This window comes from Lipomyces doorenjongii (genome assembly GCF_038497915.1).
Source record: "Lipomyces doorenjongii strain NRRL Y-27504 unplaced genomic scaffold V1508scaffold_28, whole genome shotgun sequence".
Taxonomy (NCBI): domain Eukaryota; kingdom Fungi; phylum Ascomycota; class Lipomycetes; order Lipomycetales; family Lipomycetaceae; genus Lipomyces; species Lipomyces doorenjongii.
This window is the reverse complement of record NW_027118095.1, coordinates 132,907-150,858: the sequence shown is the minus strand read 5'-3', so window position 1 is coordinate 150,858 and position 17,952 is coordinate 132,907. Positions and strand designations below refer to the sequence as shown.

The 17,952-nt window shown below is 46.4% G+C and overlaps 6 protein-coding genes across 6 annotated transcripts; 3 read left to right on the top strand and 3 right to left on the bottom strand.

Moving 5' to 3' along the window:
- Positions 1-820: 820 nt before the first annotated feature.
- V1508DRAFT_387093 (P-loop containing nucleoside triphosphate hydrolase protein) lies at positions 821-5,311 on the top strand (the record flags this gene model as incomplete). The annotated part of the gene is made up of 3 exons (XM_066937833.1): positions 821-1,334; positions 1,380-4,571; positions 4,623-5,311. 3 exons carry the CDS (start codon positions 821-823, stop codon positions 5,309-5,311), a joined length of 4,395 nt encoding a protein of 1,464 aa, XP_066795529.1.
- A 1,366-nt stretch (positions 5,312-6,677) lies between these two features.
- V1508DRAFT_418419 (uncharacterized protein) lies at positions 6,678-7,956 on the bottom strand (the record flags this gene model as incomplete). The annotated part of the gene is made up of 6 exons (XM_066940463.1): positions 7,884-7,956; positions 7,780-7,812; positions 6,983-7,753; positions 6,916-6,950; positions 6,869-6,888; positions 6,678-6,814 (listed from the first exon to the last, which is right to left on the bottom strand). The coding sequence occupies exons 2-6, from the start codon at positions 7,810-7,812 to the stop codon at positions 6,678-6,680; spliced, it is 996 nt and encodes a 331-aa protein (XP_066795528.1). The 5' UTR covers positions 7,884-7,956.
- A 1,416-nt stretch (positions 7,957-9,372) lies between these two features.
- On the bottom strand, positions 9,373-9,690 carry V1508DRAFT_432905 (uncharacterized protein; the record flags this gene model as incomplete). The annotated part of the gene is made up of 1 exon (XM_066941964.1): positions 9,373-9,690. The coding sequence occupies one exon, from the start codon at positions 9,688-9,690 to the stop codon at positions 9,373-9,375; it is 318 nt and encodes a 105-aa protein (XP_066795527.1).
- A 227-nt stretch (positions 9,691-9,917) lies between these two features.
- On the top strand, positions 9,918-10,755 carry V1508DRAFT_439758 (putative sugar transporter; the record flags this gene model as incomplete). The annotated part of the gene is made up of 3 exons (XM_066942235.1): positions 9,918-10,028; positions 10,083-10,255; positions 10,308-10,755. 3 exons carry the CDS (start codon positions 9,918-9,920, stop codon positions 10,753-10,755), a joined length of 732 nt encoding a protein of 243 aa, XP_066795526.1.
- A 1,108-nt stretch (positions 10,756-11,863) lies between these two features.
- On the bottom strand, positions 11,864-13,757 carry V1508DRAFT_418417 (uncharacterized protein). The gene is made up of 4 exons (XM_066940462.1): positions 13,624-13,757; positions 13,039-13,566; positions 12,845-12,985; positions 11,864-12,786 (listed from the first exon to the last, which is right to left on the bottom strand). Exons 1-4 carry the CDS (start codon positions 13,681-13,683, stop codon positions 12,061-12,063), a joined length of 1,455 nt encoding a protein of 484 aa, XP_066795525.1. The 5' UTR covers positions 13,684-13,757; the 3' UTR covers positions 11,864-12,060.
- A 2,003-nt stretch (positions 13,758-15,760) lies between these two features.
- V1508DRAFT_456068 (RTA1 like protein-domain-containing protein) lies at positions 15,761-17,168 on the top strand (the record flags this gene model as incomplete). The annotated part of the gene is made up of 7 exons (XM_066942638.1): positions 15,761-15,908; positions 15,955-16,085; positions 16,137-16,200; positions 16,259-16,297; positions 16,351-16,670; positions 16,729-16,799; positions 16,863-17,168. 7 exons carry the CDS (start codon positions 15,761-15,763, stop codon positions 16,981-16,983), a joined length of 894 nt encoding a protein of 297 aa, XP_066795524.1. The 3' UTR covers positions 16,984-17,168.
- Between the last annotated feature and the right edge of the window lie 784 nt (positions 17,169-17,952).

Sequence of the window (17,952 nt, the reverse complement as noted above, 5' to 3'; positions counted from 1 at the left end):
TGCGGATGTCCTGGTTTACAATGAACGCTAACGACATCTAAAGTGTGTTTCGTCGCGATCATCATGTCCTTCCGAGCCAGCCCTAGTATGATACGCGAGTGATAGATACTCTACCTGGTCGATGCCAGTGAGATGTAAGTTAGAGACCTGTCAGTTATGGTGGCTTAGACTGGGATACGATACATAGTAGTTTTGGGAAATGTAGAATCACGCCAGAAGGGTGGAATTTCGCCCTCATACGTTCGCTATGCCACCAAAAACAACGCAGAGAGCAAACACAAACGAACAAGCGGAGGAGGTTTAGGAAAGACGGGTTCTCGTACAATTGGTCTCTACGAAAGAGATGCCGGTGGTCGGTTTTACCAAAGCATTGCCTCGCCAGCCTCATGCGGCCTTCATACGCTTTCTAGGTCTCCGTGATATCACGCCCCTGTTCGCGGCGCATCCATAGCACTTTGGCCACCGCCAGGACGACAGTCATTCTTCTTCGTATTATTGTTTTTACGTAATGAGTCTTTCCAAAGTCCGCGTTCCTTCAAAATCGTCCGAATGCCACTTTGCAGATATGGTTCTTTGGATATACAATGCCTTGCATAATTCGCTGGTCTCCATTCATATAATATGCTTGCCTTATGGGAACCTTATTCATTTTGTCATTCAGTGTTAGTTTCGTAGAGTTGCTGTTGGTATGGAGTTCAAACCCTAAGCCTGAAAATTCCAACCTTATTCTTTGTGCCAAGACACGTCAATCCCGCGTATGAGTGATTTGCAAGTTAAATACGTAACGACCTCCGCTCACCCTACACCACCTCGCGTTGCCATGGTTCTCTGTCCGGATCCAGAGGGCTGGGGCCCGATGTCACCGGTCTACTATAACTTTACCCCGTGCTTCGCAGACGTAGTTTTACAGCTGGTTCTCGGCCTGGGCCTGCTTGTTCTCTCTCCGATTGAATTGCGAGGGCTCTCGAAGTCTCCAGCTGCATTGTCGCCGACAAATTCCTGGTTCTATATAAAACTTGGACTTGTTGCGTTTATCTGTTTCTGCAATGTCGTGTATATCACCTCTGTGAAATCGCTGTCGTCAGGGGTTGATTTACGCGCTTGGGCAACGCTCATCTATGTCGCAGCGGTCGGGATGACTGGCTATGTTCATTACGGGGAACACTTCCGGGCGCGTGTCCCAAGCGCCATCGTGTTGATGTTCTGGCTCCTCAGCGTCCTTACGGGACTTTTGCGGCTCTACAGTCAGATTCAAATGCGGACGTGGGTCAAGTCGAAGATGTCATTCGCTGCATTTTCGATTAGCCTGCTTGCGACGATTGCTCAGTTTTGTGGTAAGTGCATTCTCGTCGTGTGGAAAACTTATAGTAATTGAATAGTTGTCACTTTGATTCCAAGGCCCCCATCGCAGTACGAGTCACTCTCGGGCGTGATTGACAATTCGCCTGAGTCTAGTGCAAACATTTTCTCACGTGTGACATTCTCCTACCTGACGGAGTTCATGAAGCTTGGCTACGAAAACTACCTGACGGAAGACAGTCTACCAGAGCTTCCTGCTGGCTCGCGCACCCACAAGACATGCGAGGAGTTTAAAATCGCCTGGCAGGCGGAGAAGCAGCGCCCACTGCCGTCCCTAGCGCGTGCTCTGTTCCGATGCTTCCGTGTGCCATACCTGATCGGAGTCGTTTTCAAGCTGAGCAGTGACGTTCTCACATTCACGCTACCTAATCTGCTGCGTCAGCTTGTCTTGTTTATTAATTCGTACAACAGCGACAAGCCCGTTCCAATATCAGGTGGCATCTTAATCGCAATCGGCATGTTCATGTGCTCGTTCTTGCAATCACTCCTGCAGCAACAGTACATGCAGCGCGTCCTTAGAATGGGCATGCACATGAAGTCATCGCTCACGTCGTCTATTTACCATAAGGCACTGGTTCTTTCGAGCGACAGCCGGTCGACGAAGTCGACGGGCGATATCCTTAACTTAATGTCGGTCGACGTCCAGAGGCTACTGGATATTACACAGTCCGGTCAAGCTCTGTGGTCGGGTCCTTTCCAGATTCTGCTGTGCCTCTACAATCTGCATGCGCTCGTCGGCAACAGCATGTGGGCCGGCGTCGCTGTTACGGTCTGTGCGATCTTGCTTAACGCATATATCGCGCGCAGACAGCGACGACTGCAAAAGACGCAAATGATGGTCAAGGACAAGCGCACACGCCTCACCAGAGAGTTTCTCACGTCGATAAAGTCTATCAAGTTATACGCTTGGGAGGACTCGTTCATTACTCGTCTGAACAAAATCCGCAACGACCGGGAGCTGACCAACCTGAGAAAAAAAGGCGTCTACTCAGCAATTGCTAATTTCATCGGCTCATGCGCACCGTTCTTCGTCTCTTGCTCTACTTTTGCAGCCTTTATCTGGACGACTAGCCGCACACTGTCCACAGACCTCGTATTCCCTGCACTGGCTCTGTTCAATCTGCTCTCGAACCCGCTCGCTCAGATCCCGACGGTGATCACGCAGCTTGTCGAGGCATCAGTCTCCACTAGTCGATTAAGAGACTTCCTCATCTTGTCCGAGCTCCAAGCCGATGCCGTGACTCGGCTCGACGCCGCGACGGAGGCCGGCCAACCAGTCGTGACCATCTCCAATGGCAACTTCGTCTGGGACGAGATCGGCAACCACTCGCCCGCGCTCAGGAACATCAACTTTGTCGTGCGTAAGGGTCAACTTGCGTGCATCATCGGTGCCGTTGGCTCAGCAAAGTCTGCCATGCTTCAGGCTATTTTAGGGGATCTGGGCCGCACGTCCGGATCCGTCACAGTGCGCGGCCAGATTGCGTATTGCGCCCAGGTGCCGTGGATTATGAACGCGACAGTCAAGGAGAATATCCTCTTCGGCAAGCGGTTCGATGCGGGTTTCTACGAAAAGACGGTCCACGCGTGCGCACTGCTCGAGGATTTTGACGCATTGCCGTATGGCGATAATACAATCGTGGGTGAGAAGGGCATTTCGCTGTCCGGTGGCCAAAAAGCGAGAGTTGCGTTGGCCAGGGCAGTGTACACTCGTGCGGACGTTTATATCCTCGATGATCCGCTCAGCGCAGTAGACCAGCATGTCGGCAGGCATCTCATCGACAATGTGCTAGGCCGGCAGGGACTCTTGGCGGGAAAGACAAAGGTCATGGCGACAAATGCGATTTCTGTGCTCTCTCAGGCTGACAACATCACCTTGTTACGTGAGGGCGAAGTGGTCGAGACTGGTCTGTTCGCGGAAGTCATGGACAAGCCGAATAGTGAGATTTACCAGCTGATCAAGATGTTCGCTACTGAACAGCTCGACACTTGGGAGAAGACAGAGGATGAGAAGGACCCGCTCGCAACGACGGCCGACGAGGAGGATAATTTCGAGCACCATACAGGCAGCAAGGTCGACCGTTCGTTACGTCGGGCCAGCACTGCGAGCTTCAACCTGCCGGCACTGGTTGATGCCAATAACGAGCACACAGAGAAGGGCCAAGTAAAGTTCGGAGTGTATAAGGACTACTTGCAAGCTGCCAACATATATATAGTTTTGCTTTTCGTTTTACTCATGATCTCATCCAACATCATGTCAGTAGGAGGCACCGTTTGGCTCAAACACTGGAGTGACATCAACACACAGCATGGCAGCAATCCGGGCACTGGCAGGTATCTTGCTATTTACCTTATCTTTGGTGTCACGACCGCGTTCCTGACTCTGTTCTCCACCATCGTACTATGGATCTTCTGCAGTATCGAGGCAGCCAAGAAGCTTCATGATCAAATGCTGCTGCATGTTATCCACTCACCGATGCGCTTCTTCGACACAACTCCAATCGGCCGAGTTATCAACCGCTTTACCACAGATATCGACAGAGTCGACGAAGCTCTACCCAGGGTTTTTACGGGCTTCTTCAGCGTCATCTTTAATGTCATGTCCTCCCTCTTGGTCATCTCCTTCGTTAATCCCCCATTCCTTCTATTTATCATCCCTCTCGCGGTCCTCTACGTGTACTATCAGAAATTTTACCTTCGCACATCTCGTGAGCTCAAACGTCTTGAGTCTGTATCGCGGTCTCCTCTCTTCGCACATTTTCAAGAATCACTCAATGGCGTAAGCACCATTCGCGCCTACTCCCAGATCCGCAGGTTCAACTGGATAAATGAGTACCATATCGACTTCAACAACAAGGCGTATTACCCTTCTATGATCGCCCGCCGCTGGCTCTCAATGCGGCTAGATTTCCTAGGCAGCTGCGTGATCTTCCTCACAGCGCTTCTGTCTGTTCTCGGGATCGTGTCAGGTCACCTTTCATCTGGTCTCATCGGTCTCACGATGTCATACTCGTTCCAGGTTACATCGGCTCTGAGCGGGATTGTGCGTATGACTGCCCAGGTCGAGATTTCTACGGTATCCGTTGAGAGGATTCTGGAATATTGTAGGCTGCCATGCGAGGCCCCAGGGGTAATCGACAATAACAGACCTCCTGCCGATTGGCCTGCGGAAGGTTCCGTTCAGTTTCATGATTATTCTACAAGATACAGGATCGGTACAACTTTTCCGCTTTTAGTTAAAATTCTGAAATGCTAACGAATCTTAGGGTTGGATCTTGTCCTGAAAGGCATCAATCTCCACATCAAATCCGGCGAGAAGGTTGGTGTCGTCGGCCGAACAGGCGCTGGCAAATCTTCGCTTACACTTGGTCTTTTCCGAATGATTGAGCCGGTAGGAGGATTTATTTCCATCGATGGCATAAATACTAGCAAGCTTGGTCTCAAAGATCTGCGGCAACGTCTTGCTATTATCCCGCAGGACTCTCACGCGTTTGAGGGAACTGTGCGGGAGAACTTGGATCCATCTTCTAAGCACACTGACGCAGAGCTGTGGCATGTGTTGGAGCTCAGTCATATGAAGATACATATTCAAGGCATGGAAGGTCGACTGGACGCTAAAGTGAACGAATGTGGCTCAAATTTTAGTGTAGGGCAGCGGCAGTTGATGTCCCTTGCGCGTGCGCTTCTGACATCGAGCAAGGTTCTAGTGATGGATGAGGCCACGGCCGCCGTGGATGTTGAGACAGATCAGATTATTCAGGAGACGATAAGGAAGGAGTTCAAAGACCGGACTATTTTTACAATTGCTCATAGACTGAACACGATTATTGATTCTGACAGGATTGTAGTATTGGCAGCGGGGAAGGTGATGGAATTTGATGCGCCGGAGAAGCTCCTAGAGAACAAGAGTAGTTTGTTTTATGCACTGTGCAAGCAGGGAGGGCTAGCTGAATAGTGATCGGAATTGAATGTGATCTACGGTATTTAAGGGAACCAAACTATTTAGACTGTTTGGGTTCATTTTATTCTGCCGAGCTATTCCTGCCGTAAGTGCGTATCCAGATAGTACCTATGTGGTTGCCGTCAAACCAGTGATATACATGGTGATACTTGTAATGGCGGTTATGACAGTAACGTTTATTCCAATACGAGCGTTAAAATGCTATAGAAGTCTCCGGATCAGTATGGTTAACTACGCTTACCTACAAGACGACAATCACCATAATATGATGATAGTAGAGTGCGATCCCAATATAGTGCACATTATGGCAAATGAATTTACGTCACATGCGAACGAAATTACAACAGTTAGCGTGCCATGAACCAATGGTGTTGTCATAGAAAAGTAGGGCATCAATATGTGATCGTGTCGCCTGGTAGATTGCATGTAAACGTGCATAGAGAAGGTGTTTTAGTTCGCTTAGTTTCAGGGGCTGGACCCCTTGCTTGTGCTGCCTCCGGGCCTCTTAGGTGCATAACGAGCGGCGCATCATAGCGAGCGGCGCACTATTCACGCACTAATTTAATAAACACCCTTTTAATTCCACGAAAGCACCTTCAAATCAATTCAAAACTACTCAGAACCGTCTTCTTCAGACATTTCTATCACCACTTGACACGTACGCGCATTCGCCGCAGTTGCCTCAACGTCAGGTTAACATCCACAACGCTTTTCCTCCGTGATCTTCACACCCACGTCAATCTCATTCTTTAAATCGGATGCCTCCTGTATAGAAAGCGATCACCATCCTCCATTGCGTAGACGTGTTTTTTTGGCCCTCCGACGCTTACTTAGCCTCTCATTTGCATCCTCAAGGTCCTTGGTCTTTGCCTGCATCAACTCTATCTTATGCATCACAGCCATCGAACCTTTCGCAAACTGGTCAAATGCGTCACAGATTGAGGTTGGTGAGCTATCTTGAGGACGCCCGATTCGATTTTTGGCGGATGGTTGTTTCGGGGACGGTGTAGATCTTATGCGGCTCGAACCAAAAGGCTAGAATCCTTTTTAAAGTGCTTCACGTACTAGAATAACGCTACTTTCGTTTGAAGACGATTCCATTGTTGTGTCGAAAATTAGTGTTGAAAATGGGTTGTGGCCAAGATTGGGTAGAAAGTGCACCGCGCGCTATGCACCTAGGTTATGCCTATCGTTTAATCGTGATAGGTTGCGAATCGCGCGATAATGGATAAAAAAGCTAGGCGATATGCAATAAAGCTGTTTTCGCGTATCGCATATCGTTTACAATCCTGTTCTTCACGCCTAATTACATACGACCCATATGACATTCAGCTTAAACCCTTAACCATTTCCGTCCCAATCACAAGGCTGTGATAACGTTACCGCGGCCTATATACCATGAACTCGGCCAATTAGTAAGTGGTGGACACTGCCCCCGTTTGGCAAAATGTGTACCCGATAAAATTGCCGTTGTTGTCGACCACTTGTTCGAAAGTACTGCCAAAAGCATAAAGTATACCGCCATTCATAGTCTTTGCCTGCCTTTCTCACTCTCCATAGTATATAATATCCTGTACATTATCAAATTTTAACTGTACAGGGTCTCTAGTATTGGCAAATCATTTTGGGGGCCCTTGAATACTGTATAGTATCTGACGCTACTACCCCCTGCAACCCCAGCTTACCTGCCATTCCAGCAAAGTATGTTAAGAATGCGGTTGCGTCTCCCATTTTCTTCCAATCTGTATACTTCGCTGCAGCTAGAGCTATTATTTGCCCTACATCTGCTGGGGCATAATAGTTGTTAGGAGTACCAAAGTTGAAGTTGTCTGGATAATTTGAGGTTATACCATAATGGTTTTGGCTATTAACTGAATGCCCTCCTGGGAATTGTGACTCTGCATAATTCATGCTGCACTGGAAAGGACTAGGGGCCTGCTGGTTTTCATAGAAGATTGCGTAGCTGCCAAACCTAACCCAGCTGATCCCAGTGATACCCCAGTTTTCCCATCCTCCAGCACCATTATATTTCACAACCCATGATACCTCCGGTGGTGCAATGTAAACGTAGGCGTTCGTCGTAGAGTCTAGTGCTACCGTCGTCTTTTGAACTACTCCACTAAAATCATGGCTGTTCCTGAATATAGCGACACTAGCATTTGTGCGTGAATAGTAGTTCAGCATGGAAGAAACATATTGCTGAAACATATTATCCTCCGCCTTGACTTCTTTGACCATATCCTGTATCAAGGTCACCACATCAAAAATTTCTGATACTGCGAAGTCGAGGGCACCGACGACATCAGCCATATCCGCAACGATCTGCCCGACCTCTATTAAACATTGGACCACCCCAACCACTTCAGACACGGCATCATATGTACTTTGACCAGAGTCAACGCTCAATTCATATGCATCGCTTAATATTCCTACACGCTTTGTCCGATCAATAACATGGATACGGCAAGCCACATTAGTTTAGCAAACGCCGCCATTGTAATAATCAAAGATAACTAATAAGTTAATATCTCTAATTATAGCAAAAATTTGAAAAGAAACCCAAAGCCGTCGACTTGTTCTCGTGTAGCACACTTCTTCTTTATTCGCCTTATTGGGATGCCTAGGAAGTTTGTGCCTGGCACCCCCATAGCCTATGATCGTTTCCAATTCACACGTCCCACTAATTTGCCATACCCAACATCGCAACGAAATCTTCAAACTTAATTCGTTCTAGATTCTTCGTGAGTCCATCAGCCACCATATTGTGAGTGTCAATCCACTTGGTAGTGATTTTCTTGTCATTTACTAGTTCCCTTATGAAGTGATGTTGGATTTCGACATGTTTCATCCGTCCGTGAAATTTCGGGTTCTCGGTGCTTGCTAGAGCAGCTTGATAGTCGCAAAATATCACCAGGGGCTCTTAATGCTTGCCCGTAATCTCAGCCATTAGTTGACTGAGCCACACCGCTTCTTTGCCAGCTTGAGTTAGCGCATAGTACTCAGCCTCACAACTGCTGAGCGCCACTCTGCTCTGCCTTTTAGACAACCGCGAAACGGGTCCTCCGTTCATCTTAAAAACGTATCCCGAGGTCGACTTCCTTGTATCTTTGTCCCCAGCCCAACCTGCGTCGCTGAAACTAATCAGGTGAGCGTCACCAGTGTGCTCCTCTTGGCGTCGATAAGCGATTCCGAGATTTCTTGCTCCAGATAGATACCGAAGAACGTGTTTTGCTGCTTTCATATGGACTTCCGTGGGATTTGCCATGTATCTTGACAGTTTTCCCACTGTATATGCAATCTCCGGCCGCGAATAAAGAATTGGGTTCATCAATGATCCGATAATAGATTGATATCTCGTTAAGAGTTCCAGTGGTGCCTGATATCCCTCTTCCGTAGGCTCGTCCAGATTGACCGATGATTGAAAAGGAGTATGGACAGTCTTAGCGTTGTCCATCCCATAACGAGTGAGAATCTTTTCTATGTAAGTAGTCTGAGCTATCTTCACTGAACCATCTTCCTGCTCCGTAATATTCACGCCCAGGAAATATGATACTCGTCCTAGATCTTTCATTTTGAACTCTTCCTGCAGAGTTTGCTTCAGCTCATCGATATGAGTGGTTTCTTTACCGAATATCAGTAAATCATCGACATAGAGTAGCACGATTAACTCGTGTTTAATGAGCATGCACGGATCACTTTGAGAAACTTGGAATGTTCGGCTCGTTAATGCTTCGACAAATCTGCCGTACCACTCTCTCGGCGACTGCTTTAATCCATAGAGTGTACGGCGTAGCTGACATATCATGTCTTCTGCTTCGTTGAAACCTTCAGGTTGTTCCATATAAATCAGCTCCTTTAGGTTTCCGTAAAGAAATGCTGTCATGAAGAAAATTTGGTGGCAAAACCATCCATTGGTAAGCAGCATCGCGATCAATAGTCTCAATGTTGCGGCCTTTACCACAGACGCAAAGGTTTGGTTATAATCCTGTCCGATTTCTTGTTCATAGCCGCGCACCACTAGCCGCGCCTTTCTTCGTTGGAGGTTTCCCGAGGAATCAGGGTTTCTGGACGAACTCATTACGGTCCTTGAAGTCGGAGTACTTCAGGCTCGCTAAATCTCCTTTGAGCTGCATCCTTGAACCTGCTGCACTCTGGTCGTACAGCTTAAGCAAAAGATTCCATATTTCTTTTGGCGAGGGACTCTCGCCAGGGATCTGAGCTTTAACCTTGATGCTCAGACTCCCCATTATGGTCGCGGAGGCCTTCATCTCCTCCCGTTCCTCTTGCTGCTGTTGTTCTGGGCTCTTCCCTTCCTTGGCGGGACTGCCCTCGAGGAATCTGAAAAAAACTTTACCCTTCAAGATTAGGGTCATCTGCCGCTTCCACGGCACCCAGTCTTCGGCTCCGTCGAGCTTCCAGACTGAATGTCTCTATCTTCTGACATTCCTCAGGTTTCTTCTGTTTCGTTATTCTTTCCTCGGTTGCGCTCAAACAGGGCTCATAACCTGTTGTAAATATATATATGAAACTATATATAAAGCACACTTCTTGAACTACATACAAAAGACAGGTTCCTAAGTCCTCTAGCACCGAGGGTATCATGCTTAGCATTTACAACCTCGGATGCTTCACGGGTTGCATTCTGAACTTCTTGTTTGGTGACTACTTTGGTCGACGGCGGGCCATCTGGATCTCCATGCTGTGGATAATGGTACGTGGCACTCGGCTGAGTGAAAGTGTAAAGTAGGACTGATACAGCTCGCAGATTGGCGCAACACTCCAAACCACCACATTCAGTCTCACACAGTTGATGGTAGGACGTTTTATCACTGGCATTGGCACGGGCGTTGAATCGTCAACTGCACTTAGGTCGCCTGGTCTGTTCCGAAATGACTTTTCTCGGCGTCGGTCTGGTCATATCAGCCTTCTTCGACTACGGTATGGTGCAGTTGATAATCCGCTAGGCTGGAGATTGCCGATTGCCTGCCAGTTCATCTCATTGTTTCTGTGATGGTTTTTGGGCTACGCGAGTCCCCGCGTTATTGTTCAGGAGAGGATACCACGACGAAGCAGTGAAAGTCCTCTGCGATATTTACAATGCCGACGAAGACGATGAGAAAGTCGTCAAAGAACATCAAGAGATTCTGCAGGCTCTCAGACTCGAGCATGCAGGAAATGAGTACTCATGGCGCAAGGTCTTCAAGAGAGACGGCGTTCAGACGGGAAAACGAGTCCTTCTTGCGTTCGGGGTACAGTTCATGAACCAAATGGGCGGGATCAATCTTGTTGTCTATTATATGCCGACTGTCCTGGAAAGGAGTGTCGGCGTCTCGCAGCAAATGGCGATCCTTCTCGGTTCATTGATCAACTGCATGTTTTGCTGGGCTCCTTCGTTCCCACACTTCTGGCCGACAAATTGGGTCGTCAAAATCCCATGAGCTGGGGCTCCTTGGGATGCGGCGTTTCGATGATGGTTGTCAGCATCCTTTTGAGTTTCAACGACAGCTCAATTGGTCGCAGCACATGTTGCATTCTTCTTTACGGTGAGTTGCACCAGCCTTCACGTCTATAGTACGGCACCCTAACGTTTTCTAGTTTATGCTCATCTATGGCATATCTATGGCCTCGGAACCATGGTGCTACGTCCCTGAAATACTGCCCTTACATGCCCGAGCTAGGGGTACCGCTACTGCTATCTCGTGTAACTGGATATGTAACTTCTACATCGTCATGATCACGCCAACATTGATTAGTCAACGCCACGGCATCAACCAATCGGCCTAACGTGATGAATGAGGGAGTGCTCCTTAGGCTTTAGACGATTGTAATTAAGTATGGACTTTACAACAACATGAACTCAGTGATCTCGTCCGTAGGTAGGGCTGCTCCGATTACGAATATTCGCAGTAATCGGCATTATTCGTATTCGTTATTCGCAAGTCCCAACCGCTGTGAATAATATCCTTATTCGCAGATCCTGAGTAGTGCGACTAATATTCGTAACTTATTCGGCGAATAAGGAATAGTTATTATTCGCCGAATATTCGCCTCTAATCACGTGCTCAGGGTGCATTATGCCTCTTAATAAATTTAATGACTGTAGAAGCCAAGTCGGACGATTGACCACTATTCGATAGTCCCCGAATAGGCGTCGACACAGAGGCCATGGATGATCCGAATGGTTTAATCCAGTGATGAGGGGTCAATAAACGAGATTTCTTGGCAATCCCTGCCTCTGAAGTTTCATTAGAGAGGATATTTAACGCATGGAGAGACCTCCCGGGAGAAGGCACTCACTGCTGGGAGAGATGATGCGGATGTTGATGCTCCTGCTGAGGTGGTGTCAGGAGCAGACCTGAACAGCGCGTCAGTCTTGCGTTTGTGGTTTGCGTCTTTCATTTGCGTTTATGCCTCCGCCTTTCATTTGCTTTTTTGTGCCTAAATGCTTTTGCTTCTGTGTTGGAGCCGTAATAAACTAATGAGCACTGCTTGTGAGTTTCAGGGTTTCAGGGGTTGCGAACATGCGAATAACGAGTATTCGGCGAATAATTCGCAATTTTATTCGTTGCGCGGACATCTTGCGAATAATATTCGTTATTCGCCACGCAGAATGGTGCGAATAGTTATTCGGCGAATATTATTCGGAGCAGCCCGAAGCTTTAACATGGCTTGTTGTAGCTGTCGTTTATTCGCAACATCAGGAAGCAACATACTAGTCCATACTCGCAACGCAGTTGCAGTTGCTACCCCCGGAAAATCATTCGCCGCCGATCTTCAGTTATCTGGTTGGCCATTTCTAATGCCATTTTGATGCCAAGACCTTGCCAAATATTTTGAAGAGTGCTTACAGCCCACAAGTACAGTACCTCTGAAGAACCCCTGCTGCTTCCCACGACTTTCAATGGCCAGAGAAGCGTGAAAGCACCATGGATATGGAACGTAGATGTATTCCGATTGAAAAATTGGAGAAAGTAAGAAGCGCTCGAGCATATCTCTGTAGATAACTGAGACAGAGTAGACAGTGAGTCGGCTAGGGACAGTTCGTATTCGAAAGCGGTGCAAATACGGCTTGGTAAGTGTTCGACGAGAAGATCATTAACTAGCATCCTGACGGCCCGGTACCAGCTCCATATGTTGGCAATAAAGCGATTGGGATAATCATGCTCCATACATCCAGTAAAGCGCTCGATTTCGCCCGAGTACGGAGCAGTCTTAAATGCCCAACTCTCTGGGAGCTCCATCGCCCAGGTTGTAAGGTCATTTTCAATGTCGAGAGCGCGTTCGACAATTGCATTGCAGTCAGCGAAGCTCTGATGTCCAAGTGATTCCCACAGCGCAATGAACCTTGTGACGATGCTAGCTAGCGAACATGCAGGCTTTTCCAGTTCCGAAAGAATATCTCGGCACGATTCCGGATATTCGATCATCGCAAAAGGAAGATTCTTGTGTCTCTGTATGCAACCGATAGCCTGCACGGCTGTTAATATAAAAGCCCAATGTTGCTACAACACAATTGGCAGGACGTACAATTTGAAACCATATTAGAAGAACGCTCATGGCCTCCTCTTTTTGGAGTGGTCCATGTAGGCTCCTTACTTTCAGAATTGCAGCTGCGCCATCGAAATGGCTGGCCCAAGAATCTCTTGAAGAAGTGTCACATGTAACTGACTTCATTTTATTTAGAATAGAGCACCACGAGAAAAATTTAAAATTGCGCTTACTTCAAATATACCCAATAGGATCACGGCACGAATAGTCTCGCCTAACTCGACTTGTACAGAATCGTTAATTGATGCCATAACCATACGCAGCGCTGAGAGATACTTGTGCCTCGCAATAACCATAAGATCGCTGTCATTTTTAACATTCGCAAGTCCAGCCAAGCCCACGGATGTCATAGCATCAAGTATAACACTATTTGATCGGTCGCGTAGTAGCGTGCGCAGTACAGACGGGCTCAAAGAGTTGCCAGGCGCAAACAAAGGAACCTTTAGATAATGTTCGAGCAGGAAATTAATGCCTCCCTCTTCTACAGAGGAAGTTGTCGCTGAATGTGCTGTATTGGCAGGATTTTTAGGTACAGGACTCGTCCAATTACCTTTTTGCGAGTAATTAGTTCTTTGAGAAGAGACCTTCCGAGCGACTACTTCACTCTGTTCGCGGAAGAGAAGTGCCAGCTGATCTCTATACCCTGGGCATATCTTCTTAGCCCGCAGGCACTGCGAGCATGCTGGCTCTACCAGATCACACTATGTCAAACAAGCTATCAATAGGCAATGGTAATACTGCTAGTGGAGACAACATACCTTGATTCGCCTCGTACGACAATTAGCACAGTTCTTACTGGGTCTCCCGCAGAAGACCATTTCGTTTAAAAGAATACAAAAAGCGAAAATTATTTCGATGTCGTGGATGCCAGCGAAGATTGATGAAATATGATACGATCACCAGCTTGTACGCGTCTCAGACCACGGCGTTGCCTAATATGGCGACCAGATCGTTGGTCTAAGCCTAATCGAGCTTCCACCAAGTTGCTGCGCGCACGAACGTCTTGCAGCCTATCTCTAACTCTAATTTAGCAGGTTTCTATTTGTGTCAGTATACGTTAAAGGCCTTTAGTAATAATAATCAAATTTCTCAAACCTCCCTCGCTCCCTTAACACATTAACTTCCTCATAGTGTCCCCACTCAGGGAGTGTGTACGGAGGCCATCTGATTTCGCAAGTTGCCAGTTCTTTTTTGCAGTATGTCCGCTGTGGCTGAGTTCTAATTACTTTACTTTTATGCACGCGGCGCAATTCATTTGCGCGCGATCTGGTAACCATATTAGGCATGTGGCTTAGAAGTTGTCCTGTTCATCGACATGTACCCCAGCGTTATTCTATGGCATGAGTGCATCTAATCTGTCATATGCTCGTTTTAAGTCGTACGTAGCATCAACCATGTAATAAGTAGAGTTCCTTCTAGTGTAGACGTCATATGGAATGACTCTGTTCTGCCCGTCACAGTATTTGCTCACTCACTAATTTGAACCAGATTTCTTTGGACGGTCGTTCGTTGGCAATTTTGATAGCATCACAGTTTGTAGGGCTTTTGAAGTTAGGGTCAATCATTATCGACATTCTGCGAAACTTGGAAGCCTTGTTTAACCAGAACTTACTTCATCATCTGATTAAGTAAATGTGCGATTGTTACCATTTCGTCTATGTTACGTGAAGACAAACCGAACAAGCAAGACGTATAACAATACTATGCCTGGTAGTGAAGACAGACTCCTCCTTTCGTGCTCTGCCAGGGTGTCGTACTGGAAGCCAACATAAACAAGATAAAACGAACAAAGCAAAACGTATGACGTATTTCATAAGCGAGAGTGCCACACAAGCGAAGTGTGCCACACAAGCGAGTGTGCCACACCACCTAAAACTGGATATCACCAACCACATTAATAACCTTTATTGAAATAAACAGAAAATAATTCTGTGATAGCTTCTTAATTCAAATTTCTGATTGCCTCCGACAATTCGCCAGAGTTTACTCAAGGCACGCGCCTCTTATTTTTTAAACTTGCGAAGATACGCAAAATTATAAGTTTAAAATAGTCTGTCTATAACTTATTCATAAGTCTGATTAGTCAGTATTATCCAAATATTCTTATTCAGGCGAATAGTTCGTGTCCACCCCTATTTGTAATGTAATGACGCATTGGTATTCCTAGTAATAACTTCGATCTTTCAACATGTGTAAGGGTGTTCAGGTTCAGGGTTTTCAGTGTCCTGTAGCAGGACGATAGCTGATGAGCCTAGGAAGGGCTCTCGATTGAACAATGATGATCATGCCTAATTTGGTGACCAGATCGTGCGGCGTCAGTAAAAGCACTGACCATCATTCGGCAAGGGCATATTACGCGATATCTAGCAAAATCTGTAACAATATTGTTGCGTCGTCATGTCACTTCGCCATTTATATTACTGTCATTCCAAAAGTTACGCGCCATTGGCTTCCTTACTTAGTTTACTATATATTAGATACAGGCTAGCTACAGAGCTGATCTAAATTTGGTCTAAATAGTGATGAAGATTTACAGAGATAGAGTTGCGAAGATTTATGCACTATAAATATTTACTGTTAGATCTTAAATGAAGGATTGTCTACACAAATAACCAATAAAATGTCCCTCCATCGTAGGATTAAATCTGTTCTATCGGGTTGTTCCTGTACGCGTCAAGTCCAAGCTCCGAATTATGACCAAAATGACGACTGCGCCTTCACATAGGACCGAGCTGCATACCACATCGAGCTTATATGCGCCCCCTTCTAACTATACAGCTAAAGAGCGGAACATATATAAAGGACTATTTGCTCCTTCAGATTTATCCACTCTGGCCAACAAAGCTCTTGGCATTCTATTGTTCCGAGGAGTTTATCGAAAGTTGCTAGCTAGAAATGGTTCATTCCTACTACGAGTATACACCGTCTCAAACGGCAGCTACTGTGTTCGCGGCCCTGTTCAGCGCGGCTTTCTCAGCAACCTTCATCCAGTGGATACGGTTTCGCGCCTGGGTATGGCTTGTGATGGTTGTGGCAGCGTCAAGTATGACCGTATGCTCTAGCTTCAGACTTATACTAAGAGATTGCAGTGGAATCTCTTGGCTATATTTCCAGATCCATCTCTACCAGGCACACAGACAAGCGTGGTGTATTTATTGCTCAATTCAGCTTGATTATTTTGGCGCCTGTTCTGATTGCGGCCGCATGCTATGTCGTCTTTGTATGCGATGCTTTCGAAATACTCTTCTATCGAAATTAACAGTATTGGCAGGGGAGAATTGTGTTCCACGTCATACCCGCGCACTCGCGAACAACGAAATTCCTCTGGGTTCCACGTAAGAGCTACAACAACTCTCCAAGCTTCGATAGAAGTTACTAATGCATATATACCAGCCCGATTCATCACACCAATATTCGTCATCTGTGACATAGGCAAGCTCCTTAGTATATCATGATACTCTGAATCTTTATTTAACGGTTTTAAGTTGCGTTATTGCTTCAACTGGCTGGCGCAGTTATTGTTAGTGGCACCCAACCAACAGATCCCAACGCGAAGACCAAACTAAGCCGAGGCAAAAATATTGCCATCGCTGGCCTTGCAACACAGCTTTTCTGTTTTGGTCTTTTCTCAATTGTAGCAATTCGCTTCAATTTTATCTCAAAGCAATTCGACAAAGAATTCGAGGATAGAGTCGGGGGACTAGCAGACGAGAAGTATTTTACGGTAACCTCCTCGAATCGGAAACTGAAGAAAAACTGGAAAGCATTATTACGCGTTATAAACATCGTCTGCATATTAATCTTGGTATGGTCTGTTATGTGATTTCGTTCTGCTGTGCTATTTTTGACCTCCTTTCCTTTAGATTCGTTCAGTCTATCGCGTATGCGACTTTGCCCTTGGTAAGGCTGGGTACCTTGAGCAAAATGAGTGGCCGTAAGCTTTCTGAATTGCTATAATCTGATACCACTAGAATCTATGACTAACAAAAAGTCACAGTGCCTATGTTTTCGACGCCGTGCCTATGTTACCGTGCGTCGTGTTGTTCGTGTATTGGCACCCTGGAAAATACCTACCGTATCTTGGATTCCGGTTACCAAAGTCTGCTCGCAAAAATTGACAGAGTCAAGTGCAGGGAGTCCTAAGACGCCCTCTATGGAGAGAATTGGAAATCGCATGACAAATAGCTCAACCAATTTGGTGTACGCACGATTGGTAGAGTTGAAATAATAATATTTGAATCGAGCTGGTATTAATATTAAGGTAATAAAGCTTCATCATCGCATAATACACCTGATGCTAAAGGCATGTTCTACTGTGATGCCTAACATCAGTGTGATAAAGGGCCAACGTTTGTTTTATCTACCGCTTTCGAACAATCGCTGGATGAGTAGAAGTTCAGAGTAGATGACATGGTAGACCTTAAGCATTTCCATTCCCTATAATACACACTGCGTAAATGAATATTGTTCTCCGGCAGGACAAAATTTGTTGAATGGAAATGTGAAAGTTGTTCAAAGCCAACTTGTGTCAACCTTCACTTTTGACATCTGTCCGCAATATATTCTATAGATATCTGGCAGCATGTTGAGCCACGATCGCGGGGATGCGAGAAAGAAAGGTGTCGACATTATAGACAAGGACTTTGGCAGACTTCATGGACATTGACTCTACAAGAACTCGGTGTGCTCTCAAAAAACTGCGACAAGACGTGACTTGAGAGATCAGCGGGTACAGAGACCCTTTTATATATTGTGATCCCATAACTTCCAAGAGCGACATAGAGCGAACAACAAATCATCCCTCGAGAAGAATCCTCACGAACCCCTCGCAAGATCGAGCAGAAAACTTTATATCCAACAGAGATATATTGGGCTGAGTCGGGATAGCCCTTGTGCAAGTGGGTAGTGTACCCTTCAACTCGGCAGAGAGGGGCAGTCCTCAAAATATATATTTTAATCTTATCTTGTCCGGATCTGCACATGTTCTGAACACTGAATGGAATACCTTAAGGTCCCGGAGTTTTAAGCATTACCCTCCACAACCTTGCACTCATCCATGAAATTCTCTTGGTCTTGGCGAAGAAGAC

Coding starts and splice junctions, on each gene's coding strand:
- V1508DRAFT_418417 (XM_066940462.1), bottom strand. CDS start 13,683: ATGGTCTTCTGCGGGAGACCCAGTAAGAACTGTGCTAATTGTCGTACG. Junction 12,986..13,038: donor TCCTATTGGGTATATTTGAA/GTAAGCGCAATT, acceptor AATAAAATGAAG/TCAGTTACATGTGACACTTC. Junction 12,787..12,844: donor TTCTAATATGGTTTCAAATT/GTACGTCCTGCC, acceptor ACAGCCGTGCAG/GCTATCGGTTGCATACAGAG.